The sequence below is a fragment of the Salvelinus alpinus genome, chromosome 2 (assembly GCF_045679555.1).
Source record: "Salvelinus alpinus chromosome 2, SLU_Salpinus.1, whole genome shotgun sequence".
Classification (NCBI taxonomy): domain Eukaryota; kingdom Metazoa; phylum Chordata; class Actinopteri; order Salmoniformes; family Salmonidae; genus Salvelinus; species Salvelinus alpinus.
Window position 1 is genome coordinate 76,908,110 of NC_092087.1, and position 23,756 is coordinate 76,931,865.

The window sequence follows — 23,756 nt, forward strand, 5'->3', positions numbered from 1 at the left end:
ACTGACGTGAAATGAGAGCAAAATCTTTGGCATGACCGACAACTTCCGGTTCTCGATTGGATGGAATTTGAGCTACGTTTTTCTTGTGTTGTGCGGCCATTATTATCTCCGTGTCGAAGTTTGTTTGATACATGTGACCAGATCATCGTAATGTATGTTTTTTCAATATAGTTTAATCAGATTATTTGATTTTTTTAGGGAGTTTTGCGGTGTTCAGTTGTTAGATTTTAGTATCGTTTGAGAAATACGTGCCACTCGACCGGTACCTGTGCTAAATGGAGTGAGAAAGGAACATTTCTGAACGGAACCAACGACTCATCTTGACAAAGGACACTTTGATCAACATTCTGATGAAAGATCAGCCATAGTAAGACCCAATTTACGATTTTATATCATATCTGTTGTGCATGTGAACTGGACGTGGGCGCCTAGCCGAATCTGCCTGGTAAAAATATCGTGTCCTCCGCTAACGTGGTTAGCTAATAGATTTACATATTCTGTCTTCCCTGTAAAACATTTTGAAAATCTGAAATGGTGGCTTTATTCACAAGACCTGTATCTTTCATCTGGTGTCTTGGACTTGTGATTTAATGATATTTAGATGCTACAAGTTACTTGTGACGCTATGCTAGCTGTGCTAATCAGTGGGGTGAGTTGGGGGGTGCTACCGGATCAGGGTTGCTGACTCGTGAGAAGTTAATTCAAAATACAGCGGCTCAAGTAAACAGCAACATGTATGAAACAGTATGTAGCCTACGCCCCTGCATAGGAGCAAAAGGCCTATAGAGATTTCATGAAATTCACGTTTTCAATAATCCGTATTTATCCAAATATATTTTTTCATCATCACATATTATTTTTATGGTTACACAATAAAAACATATATGCAAGACTTCGAAATTCACCTTAAATGGGAAAGTGGCAGTTTAATACATGAATGCATGAGAAAACAATGCATACATACAATGGGACACATTTGCAAACATTTACAGCATCTCTTTCCTTCAAATTGCATTTTTGATACAGTAATTGGACAGGGAAGGACAATTAACAATTGTTGCTCTATTACGTTTGCTTTGATGTTCTGGATATTGGGCTGAAAGAGTATACTCATTCATATTTACCCAAATGTGGAATATTTACAATATAATACAGGAAGTTGGCATCTAAAGTATATATATTTTTTATATCTAGGATAAAAAACAAATAAACAAAAAAATGCTTGCTTCAAGAGTAAATTCAAGCCCACACCATTCAGATCAATGACAAAAAGATCATCAAAATATAGACTTCATTGCAGTTTAGAAAATAGGAATATTTGACAGTTCCAGTGTTGATTCAAAGTGAGGGTTAGGGCTATGCCCAAATGGCCCCCTATTCCCTATATAGTGCACTACTTTTGACCAAAGCCCAAGTCTTTGCTGGGTAAAGCCCCGCCTTATCTTAGCTCACTGGTCCCCATAGCAGCACCCACCTGTAGCACGCGCTCCAGCAGGTATATTTCACTGGTCACCAACAAAGTCAATTCCACCTTTGGCCGCCTTTCCTTCCAGTTCCAGTTCTCTGCTGCCAATGGCTGGAATGAATTTCAAAAATCACTGAAGCTGGAGACTCATATCTCCCTCACTAACTTTAAGCATCAGCTGTCAGAGCAGCTCACAGATCATTGCACCTGTACATAGCCCATTTGTAAATAGCCCATCCAACTACCTCATCCCCATATTGTTATATATATTTTTTTGCTCCTTTGCACCCCAATATCTCTACTTGCACATTCATTTTCTGCACATCTATCACTCCAGTTTAACTGCTAAATTGTAATTACTTCGCCACTACAGCCTATTTATTGCCATACCTCCCTAATCTTACCTCATTTGCACACAATGTATATAGATTTTTTCTATTGTGTTATTGACTGTACGTTTGTTTATTCCATGTGTAGCTCTGTGTTATTGTTTGTGTCGCACTGCCTTGGCCAGGTCGCAGTTGTAAATGAGAGCTTGTTCTCAACTGGCCTACCTGGTTAAATAAAGGTGAAATACATATATATATATTTTTTTTAAGTCTCTGGTCAGAAGTAGTGCACTATATGGGGAATAGGGTGCCATTTGGGATGCAAACCTAGATCTACAGTATAAACTACTGCTGGATCAGAGAGTGTAGGAAGTAGGCTGCAGCTATCGTCAACATCACCAGATATCGCCCAGGCTCCAGCAGTTGTCCAGAACTTCCTGTTTAAATGAACATTGAGATGAAAGATTGTATTACATTAATACGTCTACACAGTAAGGTTTATTTGTATGTTTCTGTTCAGTATTACACTATCACACCTACTGTATTGGGTGTGTGTGGGTGGGTGGGTGTGTGAGTGTCAGTGGTGTACTTACTTGAGCAACCTTCTGCCTGCTTGAAGATGCCCATCTTGTCACTGTCTTTGATAGAGTTCATCTTGTCCGTACTCACCTCCCCTGGAAGTCAACAGGGTATTGGTTATTAAAAGTCACAGTAGTATGTAGCATTGTGAGTTGCCATAGTATTATTACAATGTTATTGCCACTTTATTCTCCCCTGTAATGTCTTCATCAGGCTTCCCTAAACTGAGAATATTGTGTAAAGATTGTTTTGGAGTCTGTGAAAGCTTGGATGGTATATCACGCATTCTCTACCAGAAAGTTGGTTGGCCCTCTTTGATGTCACGTAGGTTGATACATTGCTATGTTTTCATTTATGAAGCCCTTTTACAAAAAGTTCCACTGTTCCTAACATCATTACTAAACTTTAGTCATACTAGCTACCACACCCGGTCTCAGGGATGACTAACTCTGTAGATTCCTTTGGTCTCTCAGAGTTAGGTAAATCAGCTTTAGTTTTCTTGCACATTATTTGTGGAACAATCTTCAAAATGTTAAATGTGAAGTTCTGGTGCCTCTAGGGCAATTCAGAAAGCTGATTGAGGACCTTATTACTGATGAATGTCTTTGTTTTTTTATGACCGTGTTTTTTTTAATGCTTGCATTTTGTATTTATATTTTCATGTGTGTATTTTCTGTAATTTATTGTCTCAGTATGACTCCCTTATAAAATAAAGGTTCAATAAATAATTCTACAGCCTAGTCTGAGTACCCAGATCAAGGAAAAACTATGTTTTTATATGAGACAAATCAACTTTCTTCACAAAGATAGTTTATCATTCACAACTCTGTATGTCTTCGTCCTAGAGTCCTAGACTCAGTCCTAGACTGAGAACGTTCCACTGGGTTCTTCTGATGTCATAAAGGCCATCCTGTCTGTGCTATACTGTGGTACCACTTCTCCATACACTGCTCCCCTCTGTCCTACTGGGACAGACAACTTGGAAGGGGACACAGCCTGCATCCCAAAGGGCACCCTATTCCCTACTTAGTGCACTACTTTTGACCAGGGTGCATAGGGCTTTGGTCAAAAGTAGTACACTATAGAGAATAGCCAGACACTTAACTCCTGCATCAGGTTACCCAGTAGTTTTTCTAGGTTTTGTAAGGCTTTTGAATGGGCAGAATTATTCATTGTCTGGACAGACACAGAGGCCTGAGCAGCTAGCTACTTAGTGCACTACTTTTGATCAGGTCCATTAGGGTTCTGTTAAAAGTAGTGCACTATGTAGGGAATAGGGTGCCATTGGAACGCAACTATCTCCGAGTAGCTCTCAGAGTGGGACACAAGGGCTGAGAAAACAACAAAGCTTAATGGAGGGAAGAATCAACACCTAGCATAGCATCTACACAGACTCCCACGATTTGACAGTTCATTGAAAACGACACACAAAAACCCTGGTAATTGCTCTGTAGCATGAGGAGGAGTTGTTTTTCTCCATTATACAAGGCTTAATCTGTGTCCTGCAAACCATCTGTGAGCAGCCTACCTCCTCATTCTTCAAAAAGGCAATCCTCTGCTCACCAACACCCACAACTCATGTTTCAGCACCTCCATTTCCTCTCTACCTGACTGTCAGTTGTGACACTTTAATGACAAAGACAACTATATAAGTGGTGTGATGTTCAATTACTCAGACAACATAATTATAACGTTTCAGATGTAAACAATAGGTTTACATTCCAGGTGAATGCTTTTGACTAAAGTAGTGTGTCATGGCCTCGAAGAAACTAGATTCCAACATAGATTTCCAAATATGTAAATGGACACACACACAAACACACCTAAACACCTTCTTTGCCCGCTTTGAGGATAATACAGTGCCACCGACGTGGCCCGCTACCAAGGACTGTGGGCTCTCCTTCTCTGTGGCTGACGTGAGTAAGACATTTAAACGTGTTAACCCTCGCAAGGCTCCCGGCCCAGACGGCATACCTAACCACGTCCTCAGAGCATGCGCAGACCAGCTGGCTGATGTGTTTATGGACATATTCAATCTCTCCCTATCCCAGTCTGCTGTCCCCACATGCTTCAAGATGGCCACTATTGTACTTGTACCCAAGAAGGCAAAGGTAACGGAACTAAATGACTATCGCCCCGTAGTACTCACTTCTGTCATCATGAAGTGCTTTGAGAGACTAGTCAAGGATCATATCACCTCCACCTTACCTGTCACCCTAGACCCACTTCAATTTGTGTATCGCCCCAATAGGTCCACAGACGATGCAATCGCCATCACACTGCACACTGCCCTATCCCATCTGGACAAGAGGAATACCTATGTAAGAATGCTGTTCATTGACTACAGCTCAGCATTCAACATCATAGTACCTTCCAAGCTCATCATTAACCCTGGGTCTCAACCCCACCCTGTGGAATTGGTTCCTGGACTTCCTGACGGGCCGCTCCCAGGTGGTGAAGGAAGCAAACAACATCTCCACTTCGTTGATCCTCAACATTGGGGCCCCACAAGGGCCCGTGCTCAGCCCCCTCCTGTACTCCCTGTTCACCCATGACTGTGTGGCTATGCACTCCTCCAACTCATTCATCAAGTTTGCAGACGGCACAACAGTAGTAGGCTTGATTACCAACAACGACGAGACAGCCTATAGGGAGGAGGTGCCGGCACTCGGAGTGTGGTGTCAGGAAAACAACCTCCCACCCAACGTCAACAAAACAAAGGAGATGATCTTGGACTTCAGGAGGCTGAATAAATTTGGCTTGTCACCTAAAACCCTCACAAACTTTTACAGATGCACAATTGAGAGCACCCTGTCGGGCTGTATCACTGCCTGGTACGGCAACGGCAATGCCCACAACCACCGCAGGGCTCTCAAGAGGGTGGTGCGGTTTGCACAATGCATCACCAGGGGCAATCTACATGCCCCTACAGCACCCGATGTAACAGGAAGGCCAAAAAGATCATCAAGGACAACAACCACCCGAGTCACTGCCTGTTCACCCTGCTACCATCCAGAAGGCGAGGTCAGTACAGGTGCATCAAAGTTGGGACCGAGAGACTGAAAAATAGCTTCTATCTCAAGGCCATCAGACTGTTAAACAGCCATCACTAACTCAGAAAGGCTGCTGCCTACATACAGACTTGAAATCATTGGCCACTTTAATAAATGGATCACTGGTCACTTTAATAATGCCACTTTAATAATGTTTACATATCTTGCATTACTCATCTCATATGTATATACTGTATTTTATACCATCAATTGCATCTTGCCTATGCCGCTCGGTCATTGCTCATCCATATATTTATATGTATATATTCTATTCCATTCCTTTACTTAGATTTGTGTGTATTAGGTAGTTGTTGTGGAATGTTAAGATTACTTGTTAGATATTGCTGCACTGTCGGAACTAGAAAGAAGCACAAGCATTTCGCTACACTCGCAATAGCATCTGCTAACATCTGTATTTGACCAATAACATTTGATTTGATTTGCCTTTTCCAATATAACGTTATACTGGTGATAGACCTACGCTTATTGTCACTGTTAGTATTTGACTTGAACTGACGTTTACCTTCAAATGAGGGACAACAATGTGCAGTAGCTGTCATTCTTACTTGAATTACTGTCATCGCTTCAACACCTCTGCAGTGAACCTGTCCTGAAACCACTTCTGAATATGGGTGACTAACTTCTCACTACTTTCAATGACTCACTGAGGAAGATACTTTATTGTTTTTCTGAAGACGCTGTAGGCTCGTAGACTATAAGCCCTAGGGGATCTCACAAGTGCTTAAAGGTCCAATGCAGCCGTTTTCTCAATATCAAATCATTTCTGGGTAACAATTAAGTACCTTGCTGTGATTTAAAATGGTCAAAAATAGCAAAGAGCAATTTCTCAAGCTATAATAAGCAATAAAAATATATATTGTAAAACACAGGAATATCACTTTTCGACTGCACTGGGACTTTACACTTTATTGTTATTGTTAAAACAATTCCCCCACATGCACTGCCAGATGTTTTAGGCTGATCTGATTCATCAGCCAACCCACTTCCTTTTACACCTTACTCCCTGTTCAGTTTTAGGGTCAGGAGAGGGGACTTGGTATATTATTATGGGCACAGACAATAATTTATTCTGTAATGTTTTGACTTTGCCACAATTATCAGTGTTTGTGCTGGAACATTTGTCTGTGTCTTATTTGGAAAGAATGTAACTTTTGAACAATATAGAAATTCAAAGAGAACACGCTTTCAGGCAGATTTTGATAAAGGAATATTGGGCATCATTGCGCTGAACCATAGACAAACAATATACTTCTGTATGTCATCAGCTGTACCTGAGATAAGGAAGCTGGTAATAGCATGGGCACAGACAAGAATTACCCATGTAATGTTTTAAATGTGTCTTCAGTGCCACTGCCTCTGTAATTCGGAGACATAAAAGATTTCTTCTTTTTTCTTCTTTGATCAAAGAATATAGTGAATCACTGTGCTGTACCCATACACATACAGCACTCTATTATTGGCTGTACCTGAGACAAGGAAGCTGACTTTCTGGCATGGTCCGTCCACTGTGGCTAGAGGAGACCCTGGAAGGATGGTGACCCTGGACATGTTCACCTCTAGGACCTCTGCCACCCTATTGCGGAAGTCATATCTGGAGAGAAAAATGAACAATAGACAATTTGTATTGTTGTTTTTATATTTTGTTGGGAAAATATACAATTTGACAACATACATACATACATACATACATGCATACATACATACACACATACATACAGAGGCTGCATAATAATGGCCGGAACGGAGCAAATGGAATGGCATCAAATACCTGGAAACCATGTGTTTTATGTATATTGTACCATTCCACTGATTCCGCTCCAGTCATTATCACGATCCTGTTCTCCCCAATTAAGGTGCAACCAACATCCTGTGATAAATACAGAGCATTCAGAAAGTATTCAGACCCCTGTACTTTTTTCACATTTTGTTATGTTAGACATTCTAAAATGTATTAAAAAAATAAATCCTCATCAATCTACACACAATATCCCATAATGACAAAGCGAAAAACATGTTTTTATAAATGTTTGGTAATTTATTAAAAACTGAAATAGCTTATTTACATAAGTATTCAGACCCTTTGCTATGAGACTCGAAATTGAGCTCAGTGCATCCTGTTTCCATTGATCATCTTTGAGATGTTTCTACAACTTGATTGGAGTCCACCTGTGGTAAATTCAATTGATTGGACATGATTTGGAAAGGCACACACTTGTCTATATAAGGCCCCACAGTTGACAGTGCATGTGTAACGGATGTGAAATGGCTAGCTAGTTAGCGGGTACGCGCTAATAGCATTTCAATCGGTTACGTCACTTGCTCTGAGACCTGAAGTAGGGTTTCCCCTTGCTCTGCAAGGGCCGCGGCTTTTGTGGAGCGATGGGTAACGACGCTTCGTGGGTGTCAGTTGTTGATGTGTGCAGAGGGTCCCTGGTTCGCGCCCGAGGTCGGGGCGAGGGGACGTACTAAAGTTATACTGTTACACATGTCAGAGCAAAAACCAAGCCATGAGGTCGAAGGAATTGTCCATAGAGCTCTGAGACAGGATTGTGTTGAGGCACAAATCTGGGGAAGGGTACCAAAAATGTTCTGCAGCATTGAAGGTCCCCAACAACATCATTCTTAAATGGAAGAAGTTTGGAACCACCAAGACTCTTCCTACAGCTGGCCGCCTGACCAAACTGAGCAATCGGGGGAGAAGGGCCTTGGTCAGTGAGGTAACCAAGAACCCGATGGTCACTCTGACAGAGCTCCAGAGTTCCTCTGTGGAGATAAGAGAACCTTCCAGAAGGACACAACCATCTCTGCAGCATTCTACCAATCAGGCCTTTACTGTAGAGTTGCCAGACGGAAGCCACTCCTCAGTAAAAGGCACATAACAACCAATATATCTGTGTGATATTGAGTATACAAAACATTAAGAACAGTATGCTGGCCAATGTTGATTCCATTGTTTTCCACAGCTGTGTCAAGTTGGCTGGATGTCCTTTGGGTGGTGGACCATTCTTGATACACACGAGAAACTGTTGAGCGTGAAAAGCAGCGTTGCAGTTCTTGACTCAACCCAATATGCCTGGCACCTACAATCATACCCTGTTCAAAGGCACCTAAATATGTTGTCTTGCTCATTCATCCTCTGAATGAAACACACGATCCATGTCTCAAGTGTCTCAAGGCATAAAAATCCTTCTTTAACTTGTCTCCTCCCCTTCATCTACACTGATTGAAGTGGATTTAACAAGTGACATCATTAAGGGATCATATTGTAGATTTCACCTGGATTCACCTGGTCAGTCTGTCATGGAAAGAGAAGGTGTTCCTAATGTTTTGTACACTCAGCGTATATGAATTCATGATGATGTACTGTAATCCCATAATTCAGGATTAGTGATGGTGTATTATCATGTAAAGCATTTGAGATATGGTTGGATTGTTTTCATGGTTCGACTATTGGCCCTGGGCCAAACCCTCTATGAAGATATGATCAATGAGTTGTGTCACATTGTTGTCAATGAACCCTCCATCGTCTTATGCAGGTGTGGCACGTGTGGTGGCTGGCTGAGGAGGTGGTGAGAATACACTCTTTGGAAAAAAAGGTGCTATCTAGAACCTAAAAGGGTTCTTCGGCTGTTCCCATAGGAGAACCCTTTGTAGAACCCTTTTGGGTTCCAGTTAGAACCCTTTACACAGAGCGAGATAATACTTGTGTTTCCTTGATGGTTGAAATATTCAACATAAATGTAAGTGCCAGGTACTCAAGTATTAAAAACAAGTAGTCTAATTACATTTAACACTCTCTTCCTCATTCCCTCTCCAGTTCCACGGTTTAATACCCGATCAGTCTCACATATTGGCTCCCAACACTAACGCCTGTAGGTCTTCGCTTGATGGGCTAACACAGTCTTGAGTTCACAGGCGGTTTAATACCCAATCGCACCCACCTGCTGAAAGACATGACGTTGGGGAAGGTCTGTTCTGCCCAGGGGGATTCTGGAAGAATGACGGCACACGCCAAGACATCGCTGCCCCTCCTCAGGACCAGGGACCTGTGGACCACTACAACAACAACATCAACAACAGCACCAAAGTCAGAAATATACTTTTTATATTATCACCTAAATTACCTTGTTGTTTCTCACATGACATATCCCCTAATAGTGAAGGTGGTTGACATTTTTCTCGTGAACTTGATTCTCTTGGGAAACAATGTGATGCAACAGTTTTGGATTGCAGTTCGGTGAGTGTCCAATGACAATACATCAATATTATGTTTCATGTGCATCCTAAAGGAGTCTAGATTTCTGAACAGACAATGTGTGTCTGTTACCTGTGTACTCCCCTGACATTTGTATGCTGGTGTCTGAGTACAGCTGTCTGTATTCTGTCTGGTCCAGCTTACAGTGCTGTGTGTGTGTGTGTCTCTGTGTGTGTGCGTACATGCTTGTGTGTTACCTGTGTAGTCCCCAGCCAGTTGTATGCTGGTGTCGGTGTACAGCTGTCTGTGTGTCAGGCTGACTGTCCCCTGTCTGTTCGTCAGGTCTCCCACCTCACAACTCAGAGCGTTGTCACGGGAACAACTGGAGTTCTGAGAGAGAACAGAACAAAGCAGAGGACGGAACAAACCATAGAAATATAATTACTAGAAGGGATGTCCCCATTCAAGTCAATAGGGCTGGGTCAGAGGTTCCACGACTGTTCTACTCATTCTAACTGTACTGAAACCAATTCCAACAAACACTTTCACTTCTGGTTTTGAGAACAATGTGAAGTATATGGTTGTGGTTGTGGTGTAGTTTCAAGTTTTAATGTCACATGCATAAGTACAGTGAAATGCCTTTCTTGCAAACTCAAAACCCAACAACTGTGACATTGTCAAAGACAAAGATTCGATGGAATATCAAACACAGTTCCGTTGGATTCCATAAGACTTGTTGATCAAGTGGAATTTTAAAGTTGAAATAAAGCAGAGATCAGCGCTACATAGTGGGAGAAATTACCCTATGATGGCTATGTACTGGGCCCTTATTCATGAAGTGTCTCAGAGTCTGATCTATCCTAGACACTTCATGAAGAAGGGCCATGATGTATTGTAAGTGAAAATGAGAGAATAAACTCACCCCAGCTTCCATGTTGAAGGGGTTAAACGTGTCCCCAACACTGGTACACTGGTTGTCGTTCACCTCAGAGCCTTTACCAGTGATGATCCAGGAAACCTCTGTTACCTGGTTACAGTGGGGAAAACATGATTTTTTCTCTGATGTTATACCATTCTTTTTATACAGCTTCCCTTTTCTAATAGAACCTGTGATATGATTCTACAGTAGATACACTCTAGTGACAGACATTAAAATGTTACAGAGCAGCTGATTTGTTTCTACATTGCTTCTACGTCTGTATTGTGTTTCTATGTCTGTATTGTGTTTCTATGTCTGTATTGTGTTTCTACGTCTGCATTGTGCTTCTACGTCTGCGTTGTGTTTCTACGTCTGCATTGTGCTTCTACGTCTGCATTGTGTTTCTACGTCTGCATTGTGCTTCTACGTCTGCGTTGTGTTTCTACGTCTGCGTTGTGTTTCTACGTCTGCATTGTGCTTCTACGTCTGCGTTGTGTTTCTACGTCTGCATTGTGCTTCTACGTATGCATTGTGTTTCTACGTCTGCATTGTGTTTCTACGTCTGCATTGTGTTTCTACGTCTGCATTGTGTTTCTACGTCTGCATTGTGCTTCTACATCTGCATTGTGCTTCTACATCTGCATTGTGTTTCTACGTCTGCATTGTGTTTCTACGTCTGTATTGTGCTTCTACATCTGCATTGTGCTTCTACGTCTGTATTGTGCTTCTACGTCTGTATTGTGCTTCTACGTCTGTATTGTGCTTCTACGTCTGCATTGTGTTTCTACGTCTGCATTGTGTTTCTACGTCTGCATTGTGTGTTTCTACGTCTGCATTGTGTGTTTCTACGTCTGCATTGTGCTTCTACGTCTGTATTGTGCTTCTACGTCTGCATTGTGCTTCTACGTCTGCATTGTGCTTCTACGTCTGTATTGTGTTTCTACGTCTGCATTGTGCTTCTACGTCTGCATTGTGCTTCTACGTCTGTATTGTGCTTTTACGTCTGCATTGTGCTTCTACGTCTGCATTGTGTTTCTACGTCTGCATTGTGTTTCTACGTCTGCATTGTGTTTCTACGTCTGCATTGTGTTTCTACGTCTGCATTGTGTGTTTCTACGTCTGCATTGTGTGTTTCTACGTCTGCATTGTGCTTCTACGTCTGCATTGTGCTTCTACGTCTGCATTGTGTTTCTACGTCTGCATTGTGCTTCTACGTCTGCATTGTGTTTCTACGTCTGCATTGTGCTTCTACGTCTGCATTGTGTTTCTACGTCTGCATTGTGCTTCTACATCTGCATTGTGTTTCTACGTCTGCATTGTGCTTCTACGTCTGCATTGTGTTTCTACGTCTGCATTGCTTGCTCTTTTGGGGTTTTAGGCTGGGTTTCTGTAAAAAGCACTTTGTGTCAACTGCTGATGTAAAAAGAGCTTTATAAATATATTTGATTGATTGACATTGATTTCTGGATGCATAGATTGCACAGTAGGCTAGGTAACAGCCACTATGTGACATAAGTTATTTGTTGCCACAAAAATAGGATATTTATCCAGGCTCCCTTTTTCAATGGAACCTACCTGTGATAAGGTTAGAAATGAGATAACAATGAGAATGTGACCGTATGCCGAGAGGTCCATGCATGCTTACGTCTAGCACCTGTGATGACCGTATGTCCACCTCCAGAGTGATGTCACTGTAGCTGCCATCCAGAAAAGTCTGCTGGGACTGAAGACAGTAGAGGATACTGTTAGACTAGCTACTGAGTCAATGGGACTGAAGACAGTAGAGGATACTGTTAGACTAGCTACTGAGTCAATGAGACTGAAGACAGTAGAGGATACTGTTAGACTAGTTACTGAGTCAATGAGACTGAAGACAGTAGAGGATACTGTTAGACTAGCTACTGAGTCAATGGGACTGAAGATAGTAGAGGATACTGTTAGACTAGTTACTGAGTCAATGGGACTGAAGACAGTAGAGGATACTGTTAGACTAGCTACTGAGTCAATGGGACTGAAGACAGTAGAGGATACTGTTAGACTAGTTACTGAGTCAATGGGACTGAAGACAGTAGAGGATACTGTTGGACTAGCTACTGAGTCAATGAGACTGAAGACAGTAGAGGATACTGTTAGACTAGTTACTGAGTCAATGGGACTGAAGACAGTAGAGGATACTGTTAGACTAGTTACTGAGTCAATGAGACTGAAGACAGTAGAGGATACTGTTAGACTAGCTACTGAGTCAATGAGACTGAAGACAGTAGAGGATACTGTTAGACTAGTTACTGAGTCAATGGGACTGAAGACAGTAGAGGATACTGTTGGACTAGCTACTGAGTCAATGGGACTGAAGACAGTAGAGGATACTGTTAGACTAGTTACTGAGTCAATGAGACTGAAGACAGTAGAGGATACTGTTAGACTAGCTACTGAGTCAATGAGACTGAAGACAGTAGAGGATACTGTTAGACTAGTTACTGAGTCAATGGGACTGAAGACAGTAGAGGATACTGTTGGACTAGCTACTGAGTCAATGGGACTGAAGACAGTAGAGGATACTGTTAGACTAGCTACTGAGTCAATGAGACTGAAGACAGTAGAGGATACTGTTAGACTAGTTACTGAGTCAATGGGACTGAAGACAGTAGAGGATACTGTTAGACTAGCTACTGAGTCAATGGGACTGAAGACAGTAGAGGATACTGTTAGACTAGTTACTGAGTCAATGGGACTGAAGACAGTAGAGGATACTGTTGGACTAGCTACTGAGTCAATGAGACTGAAGACAGTAGAGGATACTGTTAGACTAGTTACTGAGTCAATGGGACTGAAGACAGTAGAGGATACTGTTAGACTAGTTACTGAGTCAATGAGACTGAAGACAGTAGAGGATACTGTTAGACTAGCTACTGAGTCAATGAGACTGAAGACAGTAGAGGATACTGTTAGACTAGTTACTGAGTCAATGGGACTGAAGACAGTAGAGGATACTGTTGGACTAGCTACTGAGTCAATGGGACTGAAGACAGTAGAGGATACTGTTAGACTAGCTACTGAGTCAATGAGACTGAAGACAGTAGAGGATACTGTTAGACTAGCTACTGAGTCAATGGGACTGAAGACAGTAGAGGATACTGTTAGACTAGTTACTGAGTCAATGGGACTGAAGACAGTAGAGGATACTGTTAGACTAGTTACTGAGTCAATGAGACTGAAGACAGTAGAGGATACTGTTAGACTAGCTACTGAGTCAATGAGACTGAAGACAGTAGAGGATACTGTTAGACTAGTTACTGAGTCAATGGGACTGAAGACAGTAGAGGATACTGTTGGACTAGCTACTGAGTCAATGGGACTGAAGACAGTAGAGGATACTGTTAGACTAGTTACTGAGTCAATGAGACTGAAGACAGTAGAGGATACTGTTAGACTAGCTACTGAGTCAATGAGACTGAAGACAGTAGAGGATACTGTTAGACTAGTTACTGAGTCAATGGGACTGAAGACAGTAGAGGATACTGTTGGACTAGCTACTGAGTCAATGGGACTGAAGACAGTAGAGGATACTGTTAGACTAGCTACTGAGTCAATGAGACTGAAGACAGTAGAGGATACTGTTAGACTAGTTACTGAGTCAATGGGACTGAAGACAGTAGAGGATACTGTTAGACTAGCTACTGAGTCAATGGGACTGAAGACAGTAGAGGATACTGTTAGACTAGTTACTGAGTCAATGGGACTGAAGACAGTAGAGGATACTGTTGGACTAGCTACTGAGTCAATGAGACTGAAGACAGTAGAGGATACTGTTAGACTAGTTACTGAGTCAATGGGACTGAAGACAGTAGAGGATACTGTTAGACTAGTTACTGAGTCAATGGGACTGAAGACAGTAGAGGATACTGTTAGACTAGCTACTGAGTCAATGAGACTGAAGACAGTAGAGGATACTGTTAGACTAGTTACTGAGTCAATGGGACTGAAGACAGTAGAGGATACTGTTGGACTAGCTACTGAGTCAATGGGACTGAAGACAGTAGAGGATACTGTTAGACTAGCTACTGAGTCAATGAGACTGAAGACAGTAGAGGATACTGTTAGACTAGCTACTGAGTCAATGGGACTGAAGACAGTAGAGGATACTGTTAGACTAGTTACTGAGTCAATGGGACTGAAGACAGTAGAGGATACTGTTAGACTAGTTACTGAGTCAATGGGACTGAAGACAGTAGAGGATACTGTTAGACTAGCTACTGAGTCAATGGGACTGAAGACAGTAGAGGATACTGTTAGACTAGTTACTGAGTCAATGGGACTGAAGACAGTAGAGGATACTGTTAGACTAGCTACTGAGTCAATGGGACTGAAGACAGTAGAGGATACTGTTAGACTAGCTACTGAGTCAATGGGACTGAAGACAGTAGAGGATACTGTTAGACTAGCTACTGAGTCAATGGGACTGAAGACAGTAGAGGATACTGTTGGACTAGCTACTGAGTCAATGTAATTTAACCAGGTGTTTTAAGGTTATGCAATCTTACGTCACTGGGAACATGAACACCTGCTGTCCTGTCAGCAAAGCTATATTAGCACTTGTTTTATGAGACGCTCATACCAGGTGTTCTGAACTGTCTGTAAAGAGCATGCAAATCCTGCATCTGATAGAGCATAATATTTGAAAGGATATTTGATGGGTTCTCTAAGCATCCTAAACAGTGATAGAGATACACTGTGGAGGACACAGTTCTGTATAGGAGCCTGACAAATACAGCTGTTCTCCTGAGTGCTTTAGACTGGGGGCTGCCGGGGGTTGCCGAGGGTTGCCGGGGGCTGCCTGGGGGCTGTCGGGGGGCTGGGGGCTTACTTTACAGGCCAATACTACATGGCTGTGTTTACACAGGGAGCCCAATTCTGATATTTTTCCACAAATTGGTCTTTTGACCAATTTGATTGTTCAAAAGAGCAATTAGTGAAAAAAACATCAGAAATGGGCTGCCTGTGTAAACACAGCCATAGACACACATAGACAAACACAAACACTCACAGATATACACACACAGATCCAGACACACGCCCTACCGTCACACACAGGACTCTGCCACAGCACTAATGAATTCACTGTCTGGCGCAGCAGAAAATACAGTGTCATGTTTTTGTGGCAGCTTTGTAATGATTCACCAGGTACTCTCCTGGGACGTATCACAAACGGGATAACATCCACCCCTACAGATGCGTGTTCTTGTGTTCCTCATGGTCAGAATTAGTCTAAATAGGTTTCCCCTGGTGGCAATAATTAAGTATTTTTTGTTGTTGTATATATTTGGCAATTAATGCTTTATTGGATTTTTTCTGAAATAGCATTAGACCGGATTCAAACCAATGAAGTACTTTTGTGCCATCTGAATATTGTAGAGAGCAAAGGTGAGATCCAGGTCTTACCAGTGTGACTGTCCCTGTCACCGTGCTTTTGAAGACAGCCTTGGCAAACACCCAGTGTCCATCTGTTGCATTCTCAGCTAAGACGTCAGCACACCGCATCCTGGAGTTCACAAACACAAATAGACAAACTGTGAACTCATTAAAGAAAGCAATTATTGTGAACGACTCAAAAATGAAACATTTAGGGGATGCAAACATGATTCAGATGTGTTATAAACTGTTATGCCGATTCAGAAGACTGACCACATACCCCCTTTATAAGTCAACACCACAACACGAGATGAGGATACAGTATTCCAGACATCCTAAAGGCCCTACTTTACCTGTTTGCCTTCTTGTTGTTCAAGGTAATAATGTGCGCTGTCCCGTGTCCTGTATAGCCAAGTGTAGCTCATTTGGTAGAGCATGGTGCTTACAATGCCAGGGTTGTGGGTTCAATTCCCATGGGGGACCATTATGAAAATGTATGCACTCACTACTTACTGTAAGTCGCTCTGAATAAGAGCATCTGCTAAATGACTCAAATGTCTGTGTGTCCTAGAGTGTTGGGCCAGTAACCAAATCTGTTGTTCTGCCCCTGAACAAGGCAGTTAACCCACTGTTCCCCAGTAGGCTGTCATTGTAAGTAAGAATTTGTTCTTAACTGACTTGCCTAGTGAAATAAAGGTTACATTAAAAAAAATATAAGTGAATATAGCGATCACCCTTTTACATGAGTACAGTGTTTGATTTGAGTCAGAAATGATTCTGCGTGAACTGACTGAGCTAAAGAGGAATGGTATGATAATGTAAAACATTCACATTTTGTCAGAAGTTCCATTCATGAATGTCAAGGTATCACAAATGTGACCCAAAGAGGAACCACGTTTACAGCAGTCTTATATTAATCACACACCACCTGTTACAATCTTTCCCCTTGTGTATTTTTGGTTTGGCTGTTTATAGCACTCCTGGAGGGAACTGTGGCTATACAGACCCATGACAAAGGACACATTCTCTCTCTGTGTCTCTCTGTGTCTCTCTCTCTCTGTGTCTCTCTCTCTCTGTGTCTCTCTCTGTGTCTCTCTCTCTCTCTCTCTCTCTCTCTCTCTGTGTCTCTCTCTCTCTCTCTCTCTCTCTCTCTCTCTCTCTCTCTCTCTCTCTCTCTCTCTCTCTCTCTCTCTCTCTCTCTCTGTCTCTCTGTCTCTCTGTCACTCTGTCTCTCTCTCTCTCTCTCTCTCTGTGTCTCTCTCTCTCTCTCTCTCTCTCTCACACACACACACAAAATCCCCACACTCACCTGGATCCGTTAGTGTAGTGAACCACCAATGACCTCCCCACTATACTGTTCGGCCCTGTCATCGGCATATTCCCGTCCAAATACCGAGTCTGTGTCTGGTTCTGATCCGTCAGCATCCCGAACTTCCCGCTGATGTCCCCAGCCTCATATTCATCCACAGTCCCTGACCCCGCAGCAGGAGAAGCAGACACATTCCAGGAGAAGGGGTTGAAGTGGTCCATGACGTTGTTGTCCGAGCAGGGCTCTCCTGTAATATTAATAATAATATGGTTTATTTGATAAACGCCTTTCACAAAATGAGGGAAATGGATTGATACTTTGCGTTTTAAGAAAATGAAGATTTGATCAAGTAATCTGTTCATATTACAAAACAGTTACAACTTTGAAATGAATTAGCAGATATACACACAAAGGCTGAACAAACACTCAGAACACTAGAGGACTTTCACAACACTCAAGGACATCTGGCTCCCATTATAAAGAACATGAAATAGTACCTGTGGTACTGATAGGCAGCATGTGGACGTGGTAGCCCCCAGCCCTGGAGCTGAGTCCAGCCAGGGAGACGTCCATCATGGTTGGGCCCTGAGGGAAAGCCTGGGAGAACCGGATTTGGCCCCTGGAGACCCCTGGTCCATGCCAGGGGCCCAAGACCGCCGCGGGCATCCGGACCTCAGTGAGGTTAGCACAGGCTATCCTGGGGGCGGCGCCGTCCACACTGTGGATCACCACCGATCGACCAATCATGGAGCCCGACCTGGCGGGAAGTGACAACCAGGAAGTGGTATCCGTGAAGAAGTGTTTGGCTGACGCCCCACCTACTCGGGTCCCCAGGTCGAGGGTGCTGTGCTTTTTGGAGAGGTCCCCCACCTCACAGGAAAAGGGTCTGGAGGGGCCGCAGTGCAGGGCATAGCTCAAATCCTTTGTGTCCACGTTGAAGGGGTTCCAGTGGTCCCCTGTCGTCCCACACCTCCCCTTGTCCGCGTCTGTCTCCGAGCTGATAGGATACATGTGGATGTGCCAGTGGTGGTTACGCGTAGCGGTCTCGGAGGGTCTCCCATAGGACAGATCCATGAAGACTGTGACATCAGACAACGGGTTGCTCTTGAGTTGGACGAACTGGACCATACCCACCACAGGGTGACGGAATGTAGCCCTGGCTACATGCACCTCGCCTGGGTAGCCTATGTAGGCGCACAGGAACCTAGTTCCATCCGGACGGTGGATTACCACAGACCGACCCACTATGCTGTTCTGTCCGAACAGAGGGAGGTTGAAGTCTGTGAAAACTGCGTCCATCACAGCTTTACCCTCTAGTGACCCATGCCTGGCGCTGAGGTCCCCTACTTCATACCGGTCATGGGTCGACCCAGGTCCAGAGGGGTAGGTGGGATCTTTAGTGTCCATCCCAAACGGGTTCCAATGGCCTCCAACGTTGTCGTTGGAGCAGGTGGTCTGTGGCGGTGACCTCATAGGAGGTGTGGGGAAGTGGTGGATGTGATAGGGTCCGACCCGGCTCCCCAGATTGGTCAGATTCACTCTCAGTTTTGTGACTTCGAACGGCGAGTCCTGCCTGAAGAGGAAGTAACCCTTGACCCCTCTCATGTTCACCAGGGCGCTCACCCCCTTCCTGTCCATTGTTCTGATCTCAGCGCACATATAACTCGAAGACCCCAGTTTGAGGAGAGCGAAGCGGGTGTTGGAGCTGAAGTTAGCGAGGTCCAAACGAGACTTGACGGGTGTAAGAGGGCTGCCTACTTTCAGTTCCCCAAGCTGGGTGAGAGATGAAGGTTCCAGACTATCCAGAAGAGCCTTACAGTCTCTAGCAGAACTCTGCGACGTCAAGATGGTGATGTTGGTTGCCGTAGCACCGACCTGACCAATCGTTGCCAAGTTTGTGAGGACCCTGGCGTGGGTCTGTCCGATGTTCTGCCTGATGTAAATGTCGCCGGCGACCGAGCTGAAGAACCTGGCCTGCCACGTCTGAACTGTGGTCTGACCGCTTATGACTGTACAAGCTTTGGTGCCGTTGCACGTCTCCAAGGTCAACGAAAGGTCTTCCAGATTTGACCTCTGCTTAAATAGACTGGACATATTAACAGTGGTGTTGGATGAGAATTGATCAATGGTGAACGTGAAGATGCTCGCTCCTACGTTGGCTTCAAGGCAAGGCTGAGCAAAATGGCCGAACATCACAGGGAACACACTCAGGGAGAAGTTGAGCGACGAATCACAGGTTCCGGTACCGGTGACGTTTACGGTCGCCGTCTGGTTAGTGGAGTCAAACCGCACCCATCCCGTGACTCCCCCCATGTTTAGGTTGGCCTGAAACTGGGTGCAGGAACTGAAACCTGAAAAACACAGCCAAACAGACAGAGAGACATACAGACAGACAAACGTGGAAGTAAATAAGTGCACAAGGAAGTATGTCCCTGTTGTGTTACATATTAATTGTTTTGGAGTGTTCACATGCTTTGCCATTATGGACGTAATAACTGACAGGTTTAGTAATTGATATTGATCTTTCTCATTTCTCAAGGAAGTTCTTAAATGTCCAATGCAGCCATTTTGATCTAAATATCATTTCTGGGTAACAAATAAGTACCTTACTGTGATCGTTCTCAATTAAAATGGTCGAAAAGAAACCAAAATAGCTTCTTGGTAAAGGGCTATTTCTCAAGCAAGAATTTTGCTAGGACTGTCTTGGAGTGGTCTGAGTTGGGAGGGGAAAACTGAAAACTAGCTGTTATTGGCAGAGACGTTTGGAACTCTCTTTTTTATTGGTCTAATTAACTAATTGGTCTATTAACTAATCAGGCTGAAATTTCTGACGGTCTTTTCAAACAGCTTACACTAAAAGGTCATTATTATAATCTTCACAATTTCACAGTATTATTTCAACCACTATGGGGGCCATAGTGTGGAAATATATATAAAACACAGGAATTCATGTTTTTGACTGTACTAGGCCTTTTAGGATAATCTTAAAGTGGTTTATGATATTTCTTCAAGCTTAAGTATTGACGGCTATACAGTAGCAGTGGTTAAACTAACATATTTTCCAAGGCATGTAGAAAGGGTTTCCCCCACTATTACAGTAACTTCCTCATCACTGTAATGTCAACAGCTAGTATATTTTCATCATTACTGTAATGTCAATAGCTAGTATATTTTCATCATCACTGTAATGTCAATAGCTCGTATATTTCATCATCACTGTAATGTCAATAGCTCGTATATTTCATCATCACTGTAATGTCAATAGCTAGTATATTTCATCATCACTGTAATGTCAATAGTGGTGGAACAAGTACCCAAATGTCATACTTGAGTAAAAGTAAAGATACCCTAATAGAAAATGACTTAAATAAAAGTCACCCAGTAAAATCCTACTTGAGTAAACGTCTAAAAGTATTTGGTTTTAAATATACTTAAGTATCAAAAGTAAATGTAATTGCTATAATATACTTAAGTATCAAAAGTATAAATCATTTCAAATTCCTTATATTAACCAAACCAGACGGCACCATTTTCTTGTTTTTTTATTTATGGATAGCCAGGGGCACAATTCAACGCTCAGAAATAATTTACAAACAAAGCATGTGTCACGACTTCCGCCAAAGTCGGTCCCTCTCCTTGTTCGGGTGGCAGTCGACGTCGCCGGCTTTCTAGCCATCGCCGATCCACTTTTCATTTTCCATTTGTTTTGTCTTTGTTTTACACACCCGGTTCCAATTCCCAAATTACATGTTCATTATTTAACCCTCTGTTTTCCCCATGGTTTTTGTGCGTGATTGTTTTATTGTATGTTCGGTCCGTTGTTTTGTGGGCTTGGTATGTACGACTTGTTATTTGATATTTTGAATAAAGTTACGAGTGTTACTCATCTCTGCTGTCCTGCGCCTGACTCCTATGCACCAGCTACACACAGAACATTACAGCATGTGTGTTTAGTGAGTCCACCAGATCAGAGGCAGTAGGGATGAGGGTGTGAATTAGACAATTTTCCTGTCCTGCTAAGCATTCAAAATGTAATTGTCTTTAAGAATGTAGTGAAGTAAAAGTAAAAGTTGTCAAAAATATAAATTGTAAAGTAAAGTACAGATACCCAAAACAACTACTTAAGTAGTACTTTAAAGTAGTTTTACTTAAGTACTTTACACCACTGAATGTTAATAACTAGTACATTTCATCATTACTGTAATTTCAATAGCTAGTATATTTAACATGAGATGATGACAGATAGCTGCAGCGAATTAGTAATATTAAGTAATCAACATGCATGTAGTAGCCTATAAAACAGATACGCCTACCAGTTAATATACCTTCATATTCTAGCCGAATGATAGCCTATGACTCAGGACTGTTATGAATGTAAGGTATGCAGTAAACATCGATATTAGGATATCTGGAGGCAGTAAACAAAGCACCTATGAATGTGGGCTATTGGACTCTACCTCTCACTTAACCGATATGCCCCCTTACCAGGAGTATACTGCTCACCTGATCTAAGCTAGTGACACACATTGAAATTACACTGGTCTCATGTAACACATGAATGGATTTCATACAAGAGCTCAACTCAGCCATAGAGAATAGGCTACTGGCGCCAAAGCCATGTATTAAGGATGAATGAAATGGCTATCCCCCTTGCTACCCAATGGGCCGATAACATTGTCTGAAACTACAGGGCTTTAGTCAAAAGTAGTGCACTATGTAGGGAATAGGGTGCTATTTGGGAAGCAGACATTGTCTCTCAGCGCATGTAATTCTATCAATTAGCCTGGGTAGCCCAGAGAAATGCTACAGTATCAAATGACATTCATAGCTGCTACGGGTGGAGTGTATGTATCTCAGGGTGAAAAAGTAATAACAGAGTAATATGTAAATATACCCCACAGGTGTGTTCTGAACCTGGGAAGTCAACCATGCAGAAGACAACTCCATTGGAACATGTAAATATACCCCACAGGTGTGTTCTGAACCTGGGAAGTCAACCATGCAGAAGACAACTCCATTGGAACATGTAAATATACGCCACAGGTGTGTTCTGAACCTGGGAAGTCAACCATGCAGAAGACAACTTCATTGGAACATCACTGTGATTTTTGCCATCAAGTTTGATAGATTAGTTTGATACAAGATAGATTAGTTTGATACAAGATGGATTAGTTTGATACTTGAGAGATTAGTTTGATACTTGAGAGATTAGTTTGATACATGATAGATTAGTTTGATACTTGATAGATTCGTTTGATACTTGATAGATTAGTTTGATACTTGATAGATTAGTTTGATACTTGATGGATTAGTTTGATACTTGATAGATTAGTTTGATTCTTGATAGATTAGATAGATTAGTTTGATACTTGATAGATTAGTTTGATACTTGATAGATTAGTTTGATACATGATAGATTAGTTTGATACTTGATAGATTCGTTTGATACTTGATGGATTAGTTTGATTGATTAGTTTGATTGATTGAATAAAACAAAGTATTCAGAAAGAAACTGTATTGATCATAATCTCTTTTTAGGGATAGTTAATAGTAATAGTTAAGCAAGTGGATTTCAAGGTGTAAATGTTATGTGACCTTTTCCCACACCCTCTACAGTAACCAAGTAAACAGCACTTCATATACAAAAGAACTGAAAACCAACCAGGCTTAAGTATTGCAAAAGTATTTCAAAAACCATTGACGTACTTACCCAGAATTGCCAACAGCACGACAACTGGAACAAGGCACATATTGGCAAATGTGTGTATTGTACTAATTGTATGAAAACATGCAAACAATAAAACCAATTCAAAATGTACATGCAAAATCAAAATCAAAAGTGTATAATAAAACTATGAGTGTGTGAAATAGAGATCAGAGTGTGTGTCTGTGTGCGAGCGAGTGTGTGTGTTTGGTCTCAGAAGGAACGACCGTGTGTGTGTGAGAGATGTGTGTGCAGCCTCCCTCTCTGTGCCTCTCTCTCTCTCCCAGCATCAACCCCTGCTGTTTAAGCAGCTGATTGGTCCAGCCAACACCACTGTATCTATTCTATGGAGCATAGGAAAGGAGGGGCTGGCTGGCTGGTTGGCTGACTGGTTGGTTGGCTTAATGACTGATTGGCTGGCTGACTGGCTAGTTGAATGACTGCTTGGCTGACCGGTTGGTTGGCTGACTGGCTGTTTGGCTGAATGACTTACTGGCTGGCTGGCTGAATGACTGACTGACTGGCTGGCTGGCTGGTTGGCTGAATGACTGACTCGCTGGCTGGCTGAATGACTGACTGGCTGGTTAGCTGAATGACTGACTGACTGGTTGGCTGAATGACTGACTGGCTGGCTGAATGACTGACTGGCTGGTTAGTTAGCTGAATGACTGACCGACTGGTTAGCTGAATGACTGACTGGCTGGTTAGCTGAATGACTGACTGGCTGGTTGGCTGAATGACTGACTGGCTGGCTGGCTGAATGACTGACTGGC

At 42.6% G+C, this 23,756-nt stretch overlaps 1 protein-coding gene across 1 annotated transcript; it reads right to left on the bottom strand.

Annotated features, from left to right (window-relative positions):
- Window positions 1-893: 893 nt before the first annotated feature.
- Window positions 894-23,258, bottom strand: cusr (Copper-only SOD repeat protein). The gene is made up of 11 exons (XM_071389281.1): window positions 22,990-23,258; window positions 17,777-19,630; window positions 17,280-17,526; window positions 16,001-16,100; window positions 12,207-12,284; window positions 10,565-10,669; window positions 9,900-10,032; window positions 9,389-9,503; window positions 6,914-7,038; window positions 2,388-2,468; window positions 894-2,231 (listed from the first exon to the last, which is right to left on the bottom strand). The coding sequence occupies exons 1-11, from the start codon at window positions 23,027-23,029 to the stop codon at window positions 2,140-2,142; spliced, it is 2,970 nt and encodes a 989-aa protein (XP_071245382.1). The 5' UTR covers window positions 23,030-23,258; the 3' UTR covers window positions 894-2,139.
- Window positions 23,259-23,756: the final 498 nt, after the last annotated feature.

Excerpts from the sequence above, each read along its gene's own strand:
- cusr (XM_071389281.1), bottom strand. The coding sequence starts at position 23,029 with ATGTGCCTTGTTCCAGTTGTCGTGCTGTTGGCAATTCTGG. Across the intron at positions 17,527-17,776 it reads GCTGCCTATCAGTACCACAG|GAGAGCCCTGCTCGGACAAC; the intron begins GTACTATTTCAT and ends TTAATATTACAG. Across the intron at positions 2,232-2,387 it reads GCAGGCAGAAGGTTGCTCAA|GAAGTTCTGGACAACTGCTG; the intron begins GTAAGTACACCA and ends TCATTTAAACAG.